Source organism: Alosa sapidissima, chromosome 1 (genome assembly GCF_018492685.1).
Source record: "Alosa sapidissima isolate fAloSap1 chromosome 1, fAloSap1.pri, whole genome shotgun sequence".
In the NCBI taxonomy this organism is placed as follows: Eukaryota; Metazoa; Chordata; class Actinopteri; order Clupeiformes; family Clupeidae; genus Alosa; species Alosa sapidissima.
Genome location: NC_055957.1, coordinates 27,556,145 through 27,578,460, shown reverse-complemented (window position 1 = coordinate 27,578,460; position 22,316 = coordinate 27,556,145). Strand labels below are relative to the sequence as shown.

The 22,316-nt window shown below is 41.5% G+C and overlaps 1 protein-coding gene across 2 annotated transcripts; it reads right to left on the bottom strand.

The window, feature by feature from the left end:
* Positions 1-275: 275 nt before the first annotated feature.
* ghrhra (growth hormone releasing hormone receptor a) lies at positions 276-21,789 on the bottom strand. 2 transcript variants are annotated; one of them, XM_042101075.1, is made up of 14 exons: positions 21,677-21,789; positions 21,446-21,524; positions 20,662-20,770; positions 16,911-17,018; positions 14,728-14,825; positions 13,145-13,242; positions 8,762-8,894; positions 7,247-7,400; positions 6,850-6,910; positions 6,578-6,647; positions 6,103-6,194; positions 3,136-3,265; positions 2,747-2,788; positions 276-1,204 (listed from the first exon to the last, which is right to left on the bottom strand). In XM_042101075.1, the coding sequence occupies exons 2-14, from the start codon at positions 21,488-21,490 to the stop codon at positions 1,046-1,048; spliced, it is 1,299 nt and encodes a 432-aa protein (XP_041957009.1). In that variant the 5' UTR covers positions 21,491-21,524; positions 21,677-21,789; the 3' UTR covers positions 276-1,045. The 2 variants fall into 2 exon arrangements, with proteins under 2 accessions (XP_041957009.1, XP_041957001.1); XM_042101067.1 differs by having other exon boundaries at positions 21,446-21,789.
* Positions 21,790-22,316: the final 527 nt, after the last annotated feature.

Sequence of the window (22,316 nt, the reverse complement as noted above, 5' to 3'; positions counted from 1 at the left end):
CAAGCGCCGCCGTTGTAGCAGGCAGCTCACTGCGCCGGGATTAGTGTGTGATTCACCTCACTGTGTGTTCACTGTGTGCTGTTGGTTACCGATTGGGTTAAATGCAGAGACCAAATTTCCCTCACGGGATCAAAAAAGTATATATACTTAATACTATATACTATACTATCAACAGGAAGCAGTAAACAGAGGTAAGTATCAAACACTCACACATCCATTTATATTTTTATACAAATGTATTCATACAAAATAAAACACTGACACATACACAATCATACACATACATAGACAGAAACATACATGCATGGAAACGTACATACATTGACAAATGAATTCCTTACTTACAATCTCCTGTAGTTGCACCCTCTGACCACCACTAGGGGGCCCCAGAGGGCTGTGATCAGAGCGGACTGTGTGAGCTGAGTAATCTGAGGCGCCAGACACTGGCAGTGGCAGAGCTGCACCAGGGGTAATGCGCTAGATCTGACAGCAGCAGAGGGAAAAAAAATCCACCAAGCCCCAGAATTAATCGCCCGAGTACTCGTTAATATTCATCAAGGCACCGCATGCCTCTATTCCCCCAGCTCTGCACCCACACACACCCACACGCTTACACACATGCTCACCCACCACAATACACACACACACACACACAGCCCGCATCTGCTGCCACAGTCAACTCCACTCACAAAGACAGAGAAAGTGGGTAGATGACAGGGGTGTAGGACTCTGGTAGGGGTGGTGGTGGAGGATTGTAACAGCGCAAAGACAAAAGGTATCCCTTCAGGGGTGAGGTTCTGTGTCGATAGAACAGGCAGACTTTCATTCATGTTTTCCCAGTTCCGTTGTGGAGATACAGCAACAGCAAAAGCAAAAGTGGCGGCAGCAACGCAAACGGAATCCAGGATTCCTTAACCCGTAGAACCAAATTATGCTGCTCAACACCATGGCAGCCTTACTGTCTGAAATGTCTGTGACGACTGCGGTGTCAACGTTAGGCCTGGACAAGATGGATTGATGCTGGGGGCCCAGGGGCCAGCAGGGCTCAGATAGAGGCGCCACTAGCTAGGCAGGGTGCCACTGCCCCCTGGCTGTCGGGTTTCTCCAGCATGGAGATCTGGGTGAGGGTGATGCGTTGCCGCGTGGGGCTCAGGCGGCTCTGGGTGTGCCACTTGTGCAGCCGCCGCTTCAGCTCCGCCTGAACCTGTCCGGAGGGAGAGGATACACACACACACACACATACACACACACGCACGCACACACACACACACACACACACACACACACACACACACACACACACACACACACACACACACACACGCACGCACACACACACACACACACACACGCACGCACGCACATACACATACACATACACATACACATACACATACACATACACACACACGCACACACACACACACACACACACACACCTATCAGTTTGAAAGGCATGACAGTGGGACAGAAATTAATATTTAAATTTTAACATCTGGCATAAGATTTAAAAAAAGTTCTAATTTCCTACCATTGGTCCTTTTTGAGGCTGTGATCACAGGTATGGCAGCATATTAGAATTCCTGACAACCTAACTTCCAAACTGCTGCTTACGTAAATGACATACTGTAGACCTTACTATAATTCATGTTTGTAAAGATAGATAAAATGTCGATCTAGGTATAGGCAACATCATTTGGAATATTTGCTTGATTGACTTTCTCTTTTTTTTACTGAGCAAGTAAATGAACCGGGTCAGAGTGGGCACCCTGATTCTAATTTCTAGCACCTGGAAAGCTCTCCCACTCAGAAGTGTGAGGTGTGGAGGAGGGCAGGTGAGCAGGCAGAGTGGGGGAATAGTGCACTTTTACCTTAGCACAGTACAAATGCAATAAGTCAAATCAGACTCACTATGACAAAAAATAAACCACGTCTTGTATGTTGTTTGGTTGCAATTTGGTAACAGGAAAAATAATTGTATTTGCCTCTGTTATTTGTAAGCTTCAGTTTGTAGTTTGTTTCTCAACTGAACTACCTTTTTCTCACCAAGATGTTCAGTGCATTTTGAAGTGAGCACTTAAACTTTCTTCCCTGTTCAATCACTCTGAAAGTCTGAACCAATGCGTTTATTGGTACAGATGATCCACCGACTATTTGCACAGCATCCAAAATGAGCTGTCTTGTGTGTGAAACATTCGTTTCATTTACCGTCTGCATTGCTGTGGTAATTACATTATGGGAATGATGGGTTATGACGCATTTGCATTTACTCATTTGGAAGACACTTTTATTCAAAGTGAGGAACAACACTCAAGCCTCAGAATAGTAGTAGACTTTGGAGTAAGCACTAAGCACTAGTACTGCATCTGTTCAAGCTCATCTCCCAGTGATGTGAATCAGGCTACCTCCATGATAAATCATGTTTACAATCTTATGAAACATCTCTTGTGGACTACATGAACAATCAACACATACTGTATCTTGGCAGCACAAGTGTGTGTATGTATGTGTACGTGATTATTTTTTACCTATGGGTAAACACAGAGCCAAAGTTCTCCGTCTATGCATGAAGTAAATAATACATTAGAACATTCGTCTCTTGGCAGAGTGCAGCCCAACTGAACAGCGGTTGTTTTATTCCTTGTTATGATCACGTCTCAAATGAAGGACAGCGACAGCACAGATCAAGATGATGCAAGTGGGAGAGGAAGACTTTGTGGCTCACCGCTGAGGAGGGGACACTCACCTCGCCATTCAGAAAGCAGTACAGCAGAGCGACCACAAAACCCTAAAAGACAAAAAAAAAGTGAAGGAGAAATGTGATGGATTACATAGGCCAAGTGGGGCTCTCACTGATGCTGTAAAACAGCAATAAAATAAAAACTATAAAACAGAAATAAAAACTGTCGTTCTATTTTAAGATGTTCCTGTCATGGAAATAAACATAATCCTCAAATAGGTACAGGGGCGAATGTGTGTTCCGCTCTTGAAGAGAGACCTCTGTCCATGCGTAACCCCATGTAACTCCTGAGAGACCATATCGGGCTCTGTGAAACGCCACTGGCACCAAACATGGTCATGGGCACACACTGAGGGTCTAAGTGATGCCCTGGACGTTCATCTCTTCCTCTGTACCTGGAAAGAGCCCAGGCCGAGCTCGACGTAGAGTCTGGCGTCCCTGCCCGTGTCCTCGGGGAGAAATGCGAACACGGTGTAATGCATGCCGAACAGTGGGATGAGGAACAGCGTCGACTTGGCCAGCCTCCTGCAGAGTAAACACATGCTCATATTAAATAGATGATTGATGTCCATTCGACAAAATCACAGACATACTACTGATAGGAAGACTTCAGGGTTTTTCACCCTGGGCCCCGGATCTAAATACTATGGACCAAAACAAAACCTATTGGTGCAAAGTCACGCATCACACAGTAGATTACCTGAAAAAGCATGCAACTTGCTCAAAATACTTATTATATGCCTCAAAGGCAAATATTTATCAGACCCATTCAATATCCACACTTAAAAACTCGGCCGGCTCGGACCAACCCACCGCTTAATTTGTGATCAGGGTGAGTAGCATTGAGCCTTTGGATGTTACAGACACAGATGCAACACTAAAAACCCTGCAGATTGTAAATCTTTAATAATGCTGTTAAGCTGCACCAAATGGATGATTTAATGGCCATTGGCCACCTCTGGAGAATTCACCTCTGCTGTCAATCAATGATGTGGCCAGTGAAAGGTTAAGCTGCTTTAAAAGGCTTGTCATGTCAAAGGAGGACTTTTAACCTGAGGGGAACTGACAAGCCAAGACGTCTCAGCAGCAGCAGCGCAGCCTTCAATTATGCCACACAAAATAACATCAGCCTCCTCGTCTACTTAAAGGTGCTCGAAGTGATGCCACACGTTTTTTAGGCTAAAACATTTTATGTTACTTACTGCAAACATCACCTAACCAACCGCTAGCTGTCTGTGTCCTGAATACACTGTAAAAAAAAAAAAAACGTGATCTCTGTGGACAGGACAGGCTCCAAAAACGGCAACAAAAACAACCTGGGCAAACCTAGCCCATAAAAACATAACAAACTGTTGTAATCACAGATGAGATGTGCGTTTAGGAGAGTTTCAATTACATGGGAGCAGCACGGGAGGGAGAGGGAAGTAACGAGCTAGCTCTCTGTTTTGTTTGAAAGTCAACAGAAGTGACGTTACCCAACATCGCTTAGAGCACCTTTAAACACTTTTGTTCTTTCTGTGATGCAAATCCACTGAAGTCCAACTTTATTTCAACACCTTGATTTCTGTCCACTGTCCAACAGTGAGATTTAAAATAGGTTCAACCCTCAGGTTAGGTATGAATACAGTGCTCGTAATTAGATAGTTTGGGTGCTAGTAGCAGGTAGAACAGCTTAGTGGAGAATATTACTTCTTGTAATGCTTTGACAACACAGAAATTACCGGTAAGTAATGTGGTTAACAAGTTTTGTTCTGTGTTTAATCATTTCATTAATCATTAACAAATAAGATGTGTTTCCTTGCAACGACCTAGAACAACAAGTGGCATCAAGATCCTTAACGAAGAAGGAGGTTGTCTTCACTGAACAACGTTGCTCATGTTCATTCTGCTGTCTCTAATTCAGTTAAAATCAATGACTGTAAAACACACAGACAATGTGGCGTCACGCACATAGATTCTGAATGAGTGAAGCCAGAATTGGTCAGTCATATTAACAGAATTGGAACCCCTTGGCGACTGTGCAGTAAGTGTTTTGTGAAGCTACAGCATGCATAGTAAACAGTGAGTCCACCAGGTCGGGGCAGCATCAACCATACTTAGTTACATTTCCACCATTTTTCAAATCTTCTAGGGGCTTCACTTTTGACTGCGTGCACGCTCCATGATTTAACAGGCATTGGTTCTTTCTAATTCAGATAAAACAAAGATTTGGGTTCTAGTGAGGTGAAGGACACAGGTAAGATTCAGGTGAGGGGGCAAGCTGGGAGTCATTCCACCGGCTGTTGAAGGGAATCGGCCCCCACAGACAGGACCCAACACATGAGCCTGCGGAGTCTGCCGACTCCTGCTCTGAAACTACGCGGCTCTCTCTAGCACCAGCATCACTCTGATCTGCTTCTTCTCCTGTCTACAGCACTGCACGATGACAGCGTTTAGTCTGTGCAGCGTGGATTAAATTAGAAACATTAACTGAAAGGAGTGCGCATGGATCAATGTCAATTTAGTCTAATTGCACTCTCCTCACTTCACCATGTGCACTGGGTCATAACCATGCCTGTGGGGGAGGGGAGGAAGGGAGAGTTTCAGTGGTGGGTGACTGACAAAGGCCACAGGTTTGACCTGCATGATGGCCCCACTGGGCGTGCACAGATTAATAACGCCCAGCTGCTGTCATGTGTCTGGGCGGGTCAGCATCACGCTGTAATTATAACATCTTCGCTATATGCTTGACAGATCAAGTTGAGATGAGCCAGTCAGCCTTTACTGACTAACCATCTCACCCAGATAAACACATCTGAGATACAACCTTTAGACAGAGGCTGTACGCTGTAATCTACATATTACTATCTACATGTAGAGTAGATGGTAACACTTCAATTGATTTACACTTTGGCTTTATGCAAAGCAGCATTTTGAGTTGGATATCACAGAAGTTGTAAGTTTAACTTTTTGTGATTCTCATCACAACCATAGGAAGATTCACCCTTGCATGCAGTTTTGATCTATTTGGCTTTGATAGCAATTGTTTTTGCACCAAGCTTGACAGTGTGTGTTAAATAATTAATTGAATGCCTGAGTGAATGGTTGTGAGAATATCAAAAGCTTTTCTAAACATTCAAATTGATGTTTAAATGAGATCTAAACGTTAGAATTAGGGCTTCATGATTGACATGTGGGTTGAGGACAGCTTCACACGTGGCAGTAACAGATGACTCACTTTCAATCAAACACAGTCCATCCACACCAAGTTATAAAACCTTCTAATTTGAACATGGAATGTCAGTGAAGAGCACTGTCGCTGGGACAGCCCAGGACACAGCGAACGGAACTGTTCCTCTGCAGAGGTTTCCATGACAACTCACATAAAGTTCCCGGTGTCGCTTCCTCCCACAGCCGGGGACCGGAGTTTCTGCACCAGGATTCGGATCACATTGACGAAGATGAGGAAGTTCACCTGTGCACAGGGTAGAAGAGGGGGCTGCCTCAGGTGTGTAGACTGAACTACATTCTCAATAAAAACACACCTTCATTGGCTACTTTCATTGGCTCAGAAAATACTGATTTCATTTTTAAAACCTATATGATCACATATCCTCATTATTCTCATAATTCTAGATAGAGATAGAACACCCTACATAATTAATAAAAATCATGATTTCTACATGGTCACTCAGAGGCAAGTTAGTCAAGTCAGAGGCAAACATCTTTTTATATGCTTGTTTTACAAAACGCTTTCCAGGGCTTACATTTCTACAGGGATAGACGTGAAACGTCACATGAAAAGAACACACAAAGGCTTGTGCAGTGCTTCCCATACTGATTACATAAATGACTTACTAGCAGTGAGGCTGTTATAGGCCCCTTGAGTATCCACCAGATGAAAGGGTTGTCTGTGTCGTCCCAGCATCTGTCCATACACATAAATATGTAATGTATGCTAGAAGGACACTTTATAACATGGAACTACAAGACACATTACAGTGTGCCTGTGTTTGTTTGTGTGTGGCTGCGTCTGTACAGTATGTGTGTGTGTGTGTGTGTGTGTGTGTGTGTGTGTGTGTGAGTGAGTGAGAGTGAGTAATTGACAGCGGTAATGCAATTAGACGTACACTCTGTCGTCATAAAAGTTTCTCATGAGGACCCAGATGGTAAGCACTATGGATGGAACACCTGGGGAAATAGATGAATCCATTAGCTTGTCTTGTTTAGCCAACAATCTTTCCCAATTTTCACCTGTACATTGAGAATATGTCTCACAAGACAATCCTGTCTTGTGAGACATATTAAACTCATATTTCACACTGAGAACTGGTCTTATTGGAAGCCCACTAGGATGGAAAAGTGCTTTGTGTGTCAAAACACCAGTATCTCAGTGCTACAGCTAATGAGATCATATCATTGTGCTCCACATGTATGTATTTCATTGAAATTGCTTTTCAGCACAACAGCTGTGTCCACCTGAGGACAGGGGGATGATGAGGGTAACTGCAAGTGGCCACCACGTACCCCATCCGGTAAGGATGTACCACCAGAAGTACTTGCTCTGCGACACAAACGTCAGTGCCAGCAGGCTCTGCAGGTAGACACCCTCCACCAGCAGCCAGAAGTAGTTGGTCAGGATGCAGAACTGGAAGAAGGCCACTGCAGACTTGCACGCAACCTGGCAGGAGGGAAGAGACCTGTGTGTTACATGCGTGCCATGTTAGAAGGCCATTGCACAGCAGACTTACATGCAATCTGAAGGGAGAAACCCAAAGACAGGTAACCTGTATAGACAGGCTATGGATGGAGACAAATGCAAATATACACACAGTCTGATTGGAAAGAGACTCGAGTGAGCTATATTACACAAAGACTGCAGCATGTGAGAGGAAGACAACAGAGCAGATATGAAGACACATCAGGATATGGCCCATGAGACACTTGAGCACTATCTGAGGGGAGAGAAACACAAACACGGGCTCGTGTAGACGAGTTAGAAACAGATTAGGTTTGAAGCTAGAGGGGTTAGTGCCAGTCACTTGCATGCTAAAGGTGAGTGCTGTACTAACTGCCTAAGATCATTGTTAACATTTCACCAAAAAACAGATGCTTAACTCCAAGAGATCATATCTGTTTGTAGAGTAATAACTTGATGAGACATTTTCATAAATGTATACAAAATATTCCTTATTTGTTATGATGATCTACTTTGCATAACGTTCAATGCAAATGTATCAGGCCAATGTGGTTTCTTCCATTACAGACTTGTCTGTGCTGAGTTATTATTTCTTATTTTCCTTTAAAGTTAATATGAGACTTGGGCTATGGGGTTGCATTTTATGAAGAAAGAATAACCACACATTCTGGAATGCTTTAATTAGAATAAAAAAGGAATGACTTTAATAACCAGGTCAATATTTCCATAAAATACATCTCTTATCATGTTTGGTGAAGGGATACTGATGGTAGGCCTACATAAGAGGTGGAAGTTATAGGATTGGTCATTTCTACAGAGGTGCCAATACTTCGAAATCCCATGTGTCAAGTATGTGTCTCTGTGTTTAGTTTCACAGTGGAAATGAAACAATGGTGAAATAGTAGAATGTATGACTATTATGACTTTTTCATTTAGTACTGTGATGTGCCTGTTTTCACATTTACTGAAGACATTAAAAGCTCCTCAGGCTTTTGTCTCTGAGCATTTTAATACATTTGAAAGAAATAAACCCTACAGTTGTGATAAAAATGTTTCAAAAAAGCAACTCAAAATTATTACAATAATCCTTAAACATCCCTTTCTGAAGTTGTCCATGCCGGAGCACTTTGAGGGTTGTTGCTTAGCAACATGAAATGCTTTCCTTGAAAGGAAATACACAAAAAGTGTGATGAATCAATTTAAACCTTGTATACTACTTGCATGCACTTGTCTATGACTATTTGCTACTGCGTGGGTGTGTATGTGTGTGTGTGTGTGTGTGTGTGTGTGTGTGTGTGTGTGTGTGTGTGTATGTATGTGTGTGTGTGTGTGTTTGCTCTCACCGTGGACATGAAGCAGTGGTCCAGTGTCTCATCAGTAAAGAGCACAGCATCCTTGATAAAGACTGCACTTGCCCTCAGGATGAAGGAGGCAAATAGGTTGATGTGGATGTAGTTCCTGGTGCAGTGGAACTTCCTGTCAAAGCCAGCAGGCATCCACATTGTGTTAACAAGAATCAAAAACAGCCACCCAGCTTCAAAATACAAAGACATCTATCTTACACAGACACTGCTGAATTGGTACATCTGATATATTATTAATTACTGAATGAGTACACCTTGAAAGCACATTTGAATATCTTTCTTTTTTGCTTTTTAATGTGGTCTGCCTTCACTAGAATATGCCAGTTCTCATTATAGTCAGGGGGCCTATGTGGTTTCTGTGGGATTGAAATGTTAATTTTTGGAGAGTGGTTGGACTGTCTTTGGAGGTCATTGAACATGGAGAAAAATTGTGTCTCCATTTTTTTTTTACCTGTTTTAACCCTATTTTTGTGAAATTGTATATTTCACTATAATTAACACCATAAATTTCGCCTAAATCACTGGCTATGTTGAATAAAGTTCACAAAACAGTTTTTTAAATTTTTTATAACATTTTCTTATAAGATCAATAACCAATCAGTTTCACCAAATACACATACTCCATTGCTGAAAGATAGCAAAATCACAGATGAGACCTCAAACAACATTTAATTCATTTACGTAACCTGCGTTGTGTTGAATCTGCGCGATTCAGCCCTGCACACGCCCGTACTCAAACCCGCGAACAGCAGCACCTCGGATCGGGAGGCGAGCGCGCTAACAATTGAGCCAATAGCCCAGGCTACTGGCTTGCATGCCAGCAGCACTCTTGAGGCGTCGGGGAGTGAGGTTTACCAACGTTCCACAAGCACAGCTAAGCTAGCTGGCATCCGTTACACTAACCCCCCTAAACCTCACTCCCGATCCGGGTCACGGCACCAATGTAACCTGCGTTGTGTTGAACCTGCGCGATTCAGCCTTGCACATGCCCGGACTCGAACCCGCGAACAGCAGCACCTCGGATCGGGAGGCGAGCACACTAACAATTGAGCCAATAGCCCAGGCTACTGGCTCGCATGCCAGCAGCACTCTTGAGGCGTCGGGGAGTGAGGTTTACCAACGTTCCACAAGCACAGCTAAGCTAGCTGGCACCCGTTACACATATACACAACATATTAGATCTCACCTCCACAATTTCCTCATCAAAATCTACAACTAGTCTACTAAACGCTATTTGTACTCACCTTCTTAAGACTGGTCTCCCCTTCCTGGATAATGTTTTGCTCTAGATTATAAATAATTCTATCAGGGCATGTACCGCAGTCGTTTAAGACATCTGTTATTAAGCCCTCCCTCAAAAAACCTAGCCTTGTATCGATACTGGTTCTCCTGGACCTCACTGCTGCCTTTGACACCATAGACCATGACATACTACTTAGGCTTGAAAATTTGATAGGCATCAAAGACTCAGCACTCGCTTGGTTTAGATCATACCTTCCTAACCGTCAACAATTTGTACAGGTCCATAATAAACCATCTACCCAGATTATGGTAAAAGTGCCTCAAGGCCCAGTACTGGGGCCCCCTGTTGTTTAGCAGATGATACATAACTATACCTCTCTATAAAACCTGTTGAATTAACCCCGTTAGCCAAACTTGACACATGTATAAGAGATATAAAAAGACACAGATGACAAATAATTTCCTGCTTTTGAACTCAGATAAAACAGAAGTCATGGTTTTAGGGTCTAAAAAGATGAGGGATATCCTATCCACATCACAGGCTACATATAGTGATCTTCCACTGACCTCATCCACAAGTGTTAAAAACCTGGGAGTTATAATTGACCAGGACCTAGCACTAAGTAATCACATAAAACAGATCAGCAAAACTTAATTTTACTATTTAAGGAACATTTCAAAGATAAGGAAGTCCTTACACAGTCCTTACCAGATGCCGAGAAATTAATGTTTTGTCATCTCAAGGATAGACTATTGCAATGCTATTATGCTGGCTGTAATAATACCTGTCTAAAGAGCTTACAGCTTATTCAAAATGCAGCTGCTCACACACACAAATATATGAACATATTTCCCCCATCCTAGCATATCTTTACACTGGCTACCTGTTAAAAGTCATTGACTTCAAAATATTACTTATAGTTCTTGGTTGGTGGCCTGCATTGAAAGAGGACACCTCATGAAGACGCTCTTTTGTCTGCTTCTGACAGAAGAAGCACTTATCTATGCTGGCAGCAGCTGCTGCTGAACAAGTGTACAAAGTCCCTCTAGATGGACTTGATGCAGTTGCAGGTGTTGCTGCAGGTTCAGAAGATGGTCTACCACATCTTTTCTGAAGACACTGAGTCCTGCCTGCTTCACATGATTTCTAGTAGCGAATCTTAGCATGCTGCAGATGATCACTGTTACAGGTGGATTTGTAGCAGTTCCTGTGCCAAACTGCTTTGTTCTGTTGTAAAATAACTGCACTGTAACAATGTAATTGTTGGCTGATCTGTGATCCCCATCTCCATACTCTCTCATGGACAAAAACAATATGTCTCTAGTGATGGGTCATTCACCAGTCCACACATATCTGCCACTGGATACATAGCCCAAAATCTGTTTCTTTTAGAATATGTGTGCCATCACCCGACTAACAGAAAGACACACCTCAGAATATAACCTAACTAGACTGTGCCAACATGAACTATGAAAATGTGCTTGCTCAAATGTAGAAGGCTAGGTGGTCACTAATATCACCAACCATGATGAACAGAGCACTGTGTGCTTATTCGATATTCTAAATTCTATCACTGCCAGCTATCATCAGCCAACTGTCACTGGTAGTCAGGGATAGATTACTGCACAGGCCTACCGGGCCCAAGCCCAGGGAGTCAGGGAGCCCAAGCCATTGCATGGAATCATTGCCTCAATATCAACACATCATATCCAGACATAGGCTATGAATCTGATTGAACTAAAGTATTGGCCATCCCCAAAATGCACCAGAATACAGGAAATCACATCAAATAAATTTTAAAAAATGTCCCCCACAACAATTAGTGGGGGGCCCTTAATACATCTGGGCCCAGGGGCCTGAAAGTTCATAATCCGTCCATGCTGGTATCTCTCTTTCTCTTTCTCACACACACACACACCTGTCTGTTTGTCTATCTGATCCTTTATTCTTTCTTTTCTTCACACTTACATAGGCTTCGGAAGGCCTTACAGACTTCAGCTGGTACTATGTAAAAGTCTATTAAATTTGATTTAACAGAGATCTCTGCACTTTGTGCTCTGAATGGGTGTAGACAAGAACTGAAAGAGCAGACTAGGCCTACACTCAAGCACACTAATAGGCATGAATTGATAGTATTGATATTGAAGTATTATTTTTATAAGTGGACAATTTTGAGAATTTTAGGCCAATTTCTTGTTAAAGAGATCAATCATCAGCCTAAAAATGTTTTATAATGTTGTATTGTTTATGTGGCCCACTTTTGCACACTACCGTGTAGAATATCTTTGATTTTTGGCACCAAACCCTATGCTATAATACCAGCAATGTGAGGTTTATGGACAAAACACCAAATTTGACCTTTTCTGAATTTGACCTTTGATTTGGGTCCTTTAAAACCTTCAAAAAAATGGAGACATGTTTTTTTTTACTCTTAAGAACCCCTAGAACAAAGATATAATACTCTCCAAAAATTAACATGCGAATCGCACAAACCCCCAAATTAGACACATAGGCCCCCCTTACTATTACTGAATAAGTACCGGTACACCTTGAAAGCAGATTTAAAGAGGTTTTTGCCTCCAATAAATTGATGTATTTTTAAAGAACAGTCCACAAAATTACCTTGCTTTTGCAGGCAAACAAGGTAGAAGAACCAGTTAATTGTCCTGTCACAGTAACAGCTAATCTATAAATCTAATACTGCATATTAGGGGTGCAAAGGTACACATATTCATACCAAACTGTTTAGGTTGAGGATACAGATGTGTACTGAATGTACCAAAAGCAGTCTTTAACAGTAATCAACAGCAGGCTTTTTTGTGTACAGACCATGTTTCAAATTCAAGTTCCCACACAAACAGACCATATGTTAGTTTAGTTAATTAATGGCAAAAACACTTTTTCAAAATACTATTCCTGCTTATATGTGTTGAGCATCAGCAATATTGTCAGTGAATGTTAGGCTAGCAGTACTTACAGGCTAACTATACCAAAAAAAGCCAAACCATGACTTCAACACCATGGCACGTACTAAACTGTGAGTTTTGTGTAATTTTACACCCCTAATGCAATAATTAGCTGTAGGTACTAAATCCTTTGGTAACAGCATAATTTTTCACCTGAACGCAGTAAAAACGAATATAGCTAAGATGAGAGAGATGAGGGAGGTGGCGTATCCTGCCGTGTAGACCCGTCGGAAAGTGGAGAAGTAGCTTGTCTGAAACACACACACACACACACACACACACACACACACACACACACACAAACACACACAGAGAGAGAGAGAATGTGTAGTCTGGATCAGCTTTCTAGCCCTTTCCATGTCCAACATTACCATCCTAATGAGTATGCCTGAACTCGGTGATGCTTGTCTTATCCCAAGGACTGTCAGCCAATGTTGACCTCCAAATCCTTGCCAATGAATTTATCATGAACTCCTCGACGAATTCACAGTGAAGACACCCCCCCCCCCCACTGCTTACTGGGAGAGAAATGGCCCAGAGCAGAGGGCAAGTTCCATCCATTACAAAACCTATGATTCTGCTATGGGAAACAAAACCCACATGAAAACACAGCACGGCAAAAATACTGCAATGCACACTGTTGAGTTAGGGTCTCTTAGCAGATCAGTACTTCAATTCTATCATATTATAGTATTTTTTCACCTAAACCTTTTTTTACTTTATCTACCACTACATATTGATGATAGAATTTCTAATTAATGCTAAATACTGTAGGCATATGACACCAAGTAAACAACCTGTCAAGAGACAGACAGACCGACAGACAGACAGACAGACAGACAGACAGACAGACAGACAGACAGACAGACAGATAGATAGATAGATAGATAGATAGATAGATAGATAGATAGATAGATAGAAAGAAAGAAAGAATACAGATACTAAACAATGAAAACATGCTCCATTTAGGTAAATAATATGCAAGTTACGAGTTAAATGAGGAGCAGTGGTAGCATAGTGGATAAGGAGCTGGGCTAGCATGCAGTAGCCTGAATAGCTGTGGGTTCAAGTCCTGACTTTCACCGATGTGCCCTTCAGCAAGGCACTTAACCCCGAGGTGCTCTGGGAAGACAAGCCCTGGTAATATAATTGACATAAGTCACTTTGGATAAAAGCGTCTGCTAAATGAATAAATCTAAGTGTAATGTAATGAGGAGAGAGCTAGAACTAGGGTACTCCTACTACTAGGGTAAAAGCAGTTTAACAGTTTATTACACCCCTACAGTTGGGTCATTCTATGTCTATGTTCTCAGACTTTTTGCACTTTCCCCCCCCAATCTAGGGCCTTGTAGAAAATCAATGAGAATGCCGTATAAACTTTGAATGGTTCAGTCTAACTGAGAACATGCTTGTCTTTAACCCTACAGTTTGGGCTGCGTACAAATAATACTTTCCATTATATTAATGCCCAAACATTGCTTCCCGGACAATGTGTTTTAAAGCCTGTAAAACTGATGCAATTTCAAGGGCTGAAAATAACAAAACATAGGATTTGAATATTTTACGCCTCCCTGATAGAACTGTTAATGTAAGTTACCCCATAAATCTGTAGCAATGTGGTTTACCATTGTCTACACAATTATCTTTTTTTGCATATTCTGGGGGATTTAGGCTTTATGTGGAAAAGACAGTTGAGAGTGACAGGAAACGTGTGGGAGAGATGGAGATGACCTTACCTCATCATATTCAGGCTCCTCCCCAAAGTCACAGGCCATAGTATATGCAGGATATATTTCACTCCAGCCATCCTTAGTGCAATTTCTAAACACATGCCCTATGGAATACAAATACATTGTCAACATACACATACACACACACGCACACGCACACGCACACGCACACGCACACGCACACGCACACACACACAATTTCCAAACCCACTGCCTTGCAATGTCTGTACAGAGTAAAGTGACGGTAGTATGAGCGACAGCCTGCAGCCATCAAACAGCTCAAGAGCACTGTGACCCTGACACACCATACAGCTGTTCACCACGGGGGACTCTGTCTCCCTGCCGTTCTGTTCACTGTTTACATTCTCACAGTCTGAGACTCAAGTCGCCAGGAAGGCACCTGACGACCGCAAACAAGTCCTTAGATCACCGTCAGAGCTGTAAATAACCAGACTTTCTGCGCACAGCTGCTCATTTCTATGTTCGGAGCTTTTCCCATGGATTTGGTCATAGCGACAGAAATAGAAACCCAGATTTCAATGAAGATACACTAATCCCATGTCTCATGAGGTTTTAGGAGATGAAAAGCAATCAAAGACGTGTGATAAACAAGCCATGTTCCAGGAAATGTACAATTCTTTTATCTGTCCGAGCACAGAAAGAAAAACCTTCCGTGGCCCCAGAAGCTGCAGCCCGGTAATCATAAGAATATCCTAACTGAATTTTCTAATATGAAAAGAATCAGATTTGGCCACACAATGTTTACACACTGTGGTCAGACATCATTTATGCGGTAATGAGGATTTAATGTGTTTCTATTTTTGTGCTTGTTTCTTTCAATTTGTCCTCTAACAGATCATCTGTCTGTGAATCCCAGCCGTTAATCTTCCATCAAGAAAGGAGCTGAACCTTGGTAAGCTCAACGGGAGCTTTTCAGTGTAAGGCTCCTATGAGTATTCAACTAGCAACATGGAGGAAAATCTGGAATAAAAGTGCAAAATAAAAAATGAAATGATAAAAAACAGCTATCTTGGGGCTTCTGTTCCTGGGGTTTTCATGATTCGTTTTTCAGCCATGCCAAGACCCGAGGGTGAGAGGGGGAAGCCGCAAAATGATTTAGACCCACTAAATAAAAATGTATGTGTGAACAGCTAACATGTGCAAAAGCCTGCTCACTTTAAAAAAAAAGTCTTTGGCTTAATTTCATGTTCGAGCATATCTAAAGGCAATGATAAAAAGGAAAAACAGGTCAAATCCAGTCCGATATTAGGGCTGGCTGCCCTGCTGTGTCTCTGGGGCTTCTATGTCTTTCTGGCTCTGTATCACACACAGACACAGCCCATAGACAACTGACCCGTAGAATATGTAAACCACGACACTTCAGATCGGAACCCATGACTGCCAGCCTCACACAAACACATACACAGCCCCCGGACACAGGCAGGAATGCATCCCCCCCCCCCCCCCCCAAACACACACACACAAACCACAAACACACTCACAACATACCCCCAAGCCCCCCGCAAATCAAGCACACTATGGGAATTCATAACAGCATAACCTTCCACATTGCTAATTTGAAGTCTTGTCTCGAAAAACTCAGTGAGCCCACGGAAACACATTAAGAATTTTCCGGCGGTAATAGTCACTCTCACTGTGATATCATGACACCAGCCAGGCTTTAACACACACACACACACACACACACACACACACACACACACACATGCACACGCACACATGCACAGGGCCCGTAATGAACATGCATTAGCTGAGAGTGGAGTGTACCGTGTTGAGTGATCTGTGGACTTGTTTGGGTGAGGTGTCTGCTAGCATAACTCACTATTCAAACAACACAAACATTACTACATTTGTCTGCCTACCTCTGGGCTGTCTAAGAGATGAATATTCTCAGTATGACAACTATGCAATCAACAGTTCGTAATTAACTTCTCTTTCACTTCTCTTCAAGACTGGACTGGTTGTGGAGGTGGGGTGCGTTTTCTTGGCAGTGATGACGGGTGGTTAAATCAATAAGTGCGATAGAGAAGACATCTGTAGACTTGGCTAGAATATTGACATTAATGTCACACATTTTAATCACCAACAATGACTTGAGGGGGTTAAAGACCATCTGATGGCGATGATTAGAAGTGGATGGGAGATGGGGGGTGGGTGTACCAACACACCTTGAGTATGAGTGAGGAGCTGGAGGATTTTGGCGCAGGACAGATTGACCACCTGGCCCATCTCCGCACGGGGCCAGCACTGGATGCCGTCCCACTCCGACCCACAGCCTGGACAGACAGATAGACAGACAGATGCACAAACACACGCTTGATGTGACCCAGTGTGATGCAAAAACGGTTATTTCTCAATGTTGTCTTTGGCATATTAATTTGCTGAAACAACACAAATAACCAATACGGTTATTAATACGTAAATATACTATAAGAGATCATCACTTTTTATACATCACTTCTGTCAGGATAGAGGCTGGCATCTCTCAGTGAATTTGAACCACTTTTAACTCAGTAATAGCACAATAAACCAAATACCTTTATGATTTAGATGTTTTACTTTTTTTACACAGAAGAGACCAATTATACATTGGGTCTTTTTCCATAACACTCTCCAGTTTATCTTTGTTTTTAAACATAGGCCTATGTTTACTATAACTTTTTATTGTAAGTGGTGTACTGAAGTGGATGGGTTTATATGAGTGGATGGATGTATTCAATTCTGCATGTATCCTTTGCTCTTATTCTAAGGTTGTTAAGAGAGGGACAATGTAACGTAACAGACTAAGCCTGGGTGAATAAAGACAACTCTCCAGTCACATTTGAATTTGCTCTGCAGACTTGTATCTTCTTTGGAATTGAGTAAATGACTACATTTGAAACCTTTGTTTACAAAAAAGATGTCTGCTGTACTTCCCAAAAGATTTGTAAGAGTTTGATGTACCAAATGAAGTTTAAATTCACTGCTGCTTACACCTCATGGAAATTGGAAGTGAAAAAAAGCATTCCCAGACCCATTCTCAATCGAATCGAGATTTGAGAATCAGTCCCACAACAGACTACTTGAAAGATGTGAATCAGCACAAAATCCACTACCCATGGCAGCAGCCTTTTTTATTATCATTTCAGCATTAATAAATATTAGACTTCGGGCCATTGCTCTAATGCAAAGTCTGCCTAAATTCATCTCTCTGTACCATTTACTTACAGTGTAACTCAGGAGTAAAAAACATCCTACAGTATATTTACAGTAGTTAACAACTTAAAACTTGATTAAGAGCAAAAGGATGTTAAAGGCGGTCTAAGCGATGTTGGGTAACGTCACTTCTGTTGACGTTCAAACAAAACAGAAAGCTAGCTCGTTATTCCCTACCTCCCGTGTAATTGAAACTCTCCTAAACACGCATCTCGTTGGTGATTTGCTGGAACAGTTTGTTTTTATGGTCCAGGTTGGACCAAGTTGTTTTTGTTGCTTCAAAAAAAAAAAGTATTTAGGGAACAGGCAGCTAGCGGTTGGTGAGGTGATGTTTACTTCCACACCTGACCCTTGCAAACGTCTCTATTCCTTCGGCTGGAATAACTACAATTAGCGGTACACAGTCATTAAGTCTAAAGCCAGAACCCATGGAATTTTACCACCTGTGGATAATCATGGAGTTTCCCCTTTGTTCAGTGACACACAGGCCATCTATACATCACATCTAGATAGTCGGCTACAATTACCCAGAACCATAAAGATGGAATGGCAGCCTGTTTCCATGGCAAGCATACAAGAAAGCCAAAGGAGGGCTCCAGAAAAGGGAGCAAACCTTGGCAACCTTAAGATTCTTGCTATAGAAAACATTGTCAATGGGAACACAGAGTTGTGATTTCTTTACTTCATCACACACCAAATTAGGTTAAAGCCACTAGAGAAATTAAACAAGGTGACCATAAACTGGAAATATGAGAGTGATTTTTTGGTCTAGAGGGAAGGAAAGAGGGTAAAAAGGATAGAAGGCACACAACTGTTACAGTGAACTGCGTCTTACCAGGTTTCCTTGGCACTAAAAATACATGTCAGCCTCAGACTGTCAATTCTTACACTGCAAAAATAACATGGATACATGAATTTTCCAGGTGAAAGTTTTCCTTAAGAGTCATTCAAGTTTTTACATGAGGTAATTCTAACTTGGATCGATTGGATTATAAACGGCCCCAGCAACGAAGAGGAATGATTGATTCTTCTTTATTATTGTGTTAAATGTTCCAAATGTAAAGCACTTTGAGCTGCATTCTGTGTATGAAAGGTGCTATACAAATAACGCTTCTTCTTCTTCTTCTTCTTCTTCTTATTATTATTATTATATTATAACTCAGTTTCATGAAAATTGCATTCTCTCTTGACCTATCTTAAAATGAACGCATTGCTTGGCAGTGGATAACAATCCATGATAGGTCTTGTTATCACTGTATGACTTATGTAACTTAAAATCAATGGAAACATTTTAGTTTTTCAACCTAATGCATATTTTGGCTGTAGGTTATGCTTAATTATAGGTTTAACACAATGGGTCTAACTTACGTAACCCCAAAATCAATACAAAAACTAGAAGGGCATTCAGAGAGTGCAGACCTCCACCAAGGCAATAGCTCTGGTCTATGCAAGTCAAACTTGAGATATCACTGTGTAACTAACTGAGTGTGTTTCACTAATTCACGAATTGGGATAAATGCAGAGACCAAATTTCCCTCACGGGATCAAAAGAGTATATACTTATACTTACTTACTTAACTGGCTTATATATGTTCCTAATCACCTGGAGAGAAGAAATACTCTTTTCTGATTGGCTGGCGGGGTGGCTTTTAATGTTCCAATGCTCCAAAATGTTATGGGTTTGTCCACACTTCATTTTTCCACCAAATTTCATGGAGATTGGGACACTATAGGTTTTGTGTAATCATGTTTGTCTATCTATTTTACGTTTCTGGTGTAATTTGGTTGACAGGAAATCTATTGAACACTAATTGAATTTTCATTTAATTCCTTCAATGGTGCCTTTGAACATTCCCAGCTGATTTCAAATACACTGAAATCTGAAATTAGGTAGGTAGCAGTAGTAGAGAAAGCATGACCCCCCCCCCCCCCCCACACACACACACACACACACCCGCCCCCTCAGATTAGTGTTAGACATCTGAGGCAATTAGGTCAGCCCTCAGTGCTTTCTGTTGCAGTCTCACCCCCAAAAATCCACTCCCAACCCTCTATTCATAGGTCTTTCGTCTCAGAGAGATCTACTGGGAAAACAACAAGTCACAACTCAGTCTAAACTGATACATATTTATTCATTCATGACCAATAAAGCCATTTTCATCATAATGGTTTCCTGGTTGCATAAATATGTCTTATAGATAAATGAAGAGTACTGTATAACTGCAGTATGCTGATGGTAGGAAATTCAATAAACCCTGTTCATATATCACGCACGAATGCAATTTTCCATTGGACTGGTACTGTAATCTCTGAACAGCATTAAAATAACATGGCCCCAAAGCAAATGACCATTTGGGGCATTTAGGAAGATAAGCTAAACTTGGGTTTCTGTCACTCATGAGATAAAGAAGTATGACATTCTATTTCCGTCATAGTCATTCCACTTTCTCTAATCATTCATATCTCAAAAACCAAACCATCTTTTCCTAGCAATGTGATACTCTCATCACTGTGTCTTATCTAACATTCAGTAACATAAATGTTTTAACATAGTCGCAGCAGAACATTGACTCCCACTCAGAATGTTATCAAAACCGTGGCTTGTTTAGAGGAAGACGACTTTAAATGAGGTATCCATAAACGGTAGGTACCTCAGGGTCCAAGCAAGGCAATGAATGTGGGGATGACTGATATGTGAGTGGTGCGTATGAGATTGATACCCACCCATCCATTCACTTTGGTTCCGTGACTCTGTCCTTCGTAGTTTGATGCAGGCCTCCTGAGCTTCCATATGCTCAGAAATGATGGCACATTCTGGATGGATGGAACAGGCCTGCAGGTGTCAGAATCACACAGCAATGTTAGGACACAGCTCAAAAACCAGTGTGTTTCTGTGTATGATGCATTTAGGCAACAGAGTGCATGTGCCTCTCTAATGCAATGTCTGCCTGAATTCATCTATCTGTACTGTTTACTTAAATTTACCAGTATTGTATGCTCTCTCTCTCTCTCTCTCTCAACTATGTATGTTTGTAGCCTGTGTGTGTGTGTGCGTGTATGAGCGCGTGTACCCGCGTGTGTGCCTGCGTCTCTAGTGTCATCTGTCCTTTCAATATGTTAATGTATTTCATAGCCTAAGATACAAGAACTGAACAATCACTTCTATGTTCGTCTAACTAAAAGAGGATTTAACTCGTTTAAAATGACAGACTCTATATATATAGGCTATATTTATATATTTATATATATATATATATATTCTTATATTTACAAGCAAAATATTCTTATATTTACAAGCAAAATACACAACGTGTATGCTAAGGTTAAAAAACTGATAGCCTACAGAAGTGAATATTAATCTGAACGCTTGTAAGCAATGGACCATTGCATTTATTTTAATAAATTGCTATTTCCACGTGTGAATACATATTTAAGTAAATTAGATCAGCTGATTCTTACAGTCCCCTATCGAAACTGTTTCAAAATATCAACGTGAGTGCCAACTTACCGTTCCGAAGAAAGTTACCAATATCCATAGACGAAAGGCATCCATAACCAAAATCTTAGAACGAGCGAACAAGTAAGGTCTGAGTTCCGAGAAGACAGGTGAACATATTGTGTAAGACAGAACGGTTAAATAATGGTAGGTCTAATTCTACAAAATTGTAGATGATTAACTGGAGTTCCCATCACAGATTTTAACAGAGAAATGTCCCAACAACCAAGGGTTTTTGCCCACCTTTGATGTCACTGTGTTTTCTTGATTAAAGTCGCTCATCTCTTCAAAGCATTCTGAATAGCTAAGTGGAAAAATGTCGACACGCAGTGGCAGAAGTCTATACAATTGTTTACAATAATTAATACCAACATCTGCATATGAGATCGCTCCGAGACCCCGCGCCAAGCCGTGAAGCTCACGCTGTGGATTTTCAAAATGAACATTGTCCCCCGATACCATAGAGGCAGTGTGTCTTACGTAAGCACAAGGCTGTGAGACAAGGTTTTAAAAGAGGATGCATGCCATCAAAAAAATGGCAAACATATGAACAGCTCCCTCAAAAGATCTTAGGTTTGACATTTAAAAATTGCTGTAACCTATCTTGGCAACCGTTCAGTGCCATTGCCCTTGAAAACCGCACATCTAAGCTTTATTCAGCTTCCAGTAACTCATAAATCGCTGCTCTATAATCAGGCAAAAAAATAGGTGGTCGTTTCATTTATTTAATCCTTCCTTTCAAAATGTATACTTCTCGGCAGGCCTTCAGCTTACCTACCTTTTGTCAGTGTTTTGCCTAATTTATTCCAAGTTATCCTCTCATTTATAATACATCATACGAATCTTCCATAATATGCCTTCTCCTGGGATGAAGGAGAGGTTT

Bases quoted from the DNA above. Each gene is read 5' to 3' on its own strand.
- ghrhra (XM_042101067.1), bottom strand. From the start codon at position 21,490: ATGGATGCCTTTCGTCTATGGATATTGGTAACTTTCTTCGGAACG. The intron at 6,195-6,577 runs GTAAGTCATTTA...CCCTGTGCACAG, and splicing joins CTATAACAGCCTCACTGCTA to GTGAACTTCCTCATCTTCGT. The intron at 2,789-3,135 runs GTACAGAGGAAG...TTTGTCTTTTAG, and splicing joins TCGGCCTGGGCTCTTTCCAG to GGTTTTGTGGTCGCTCTGCT.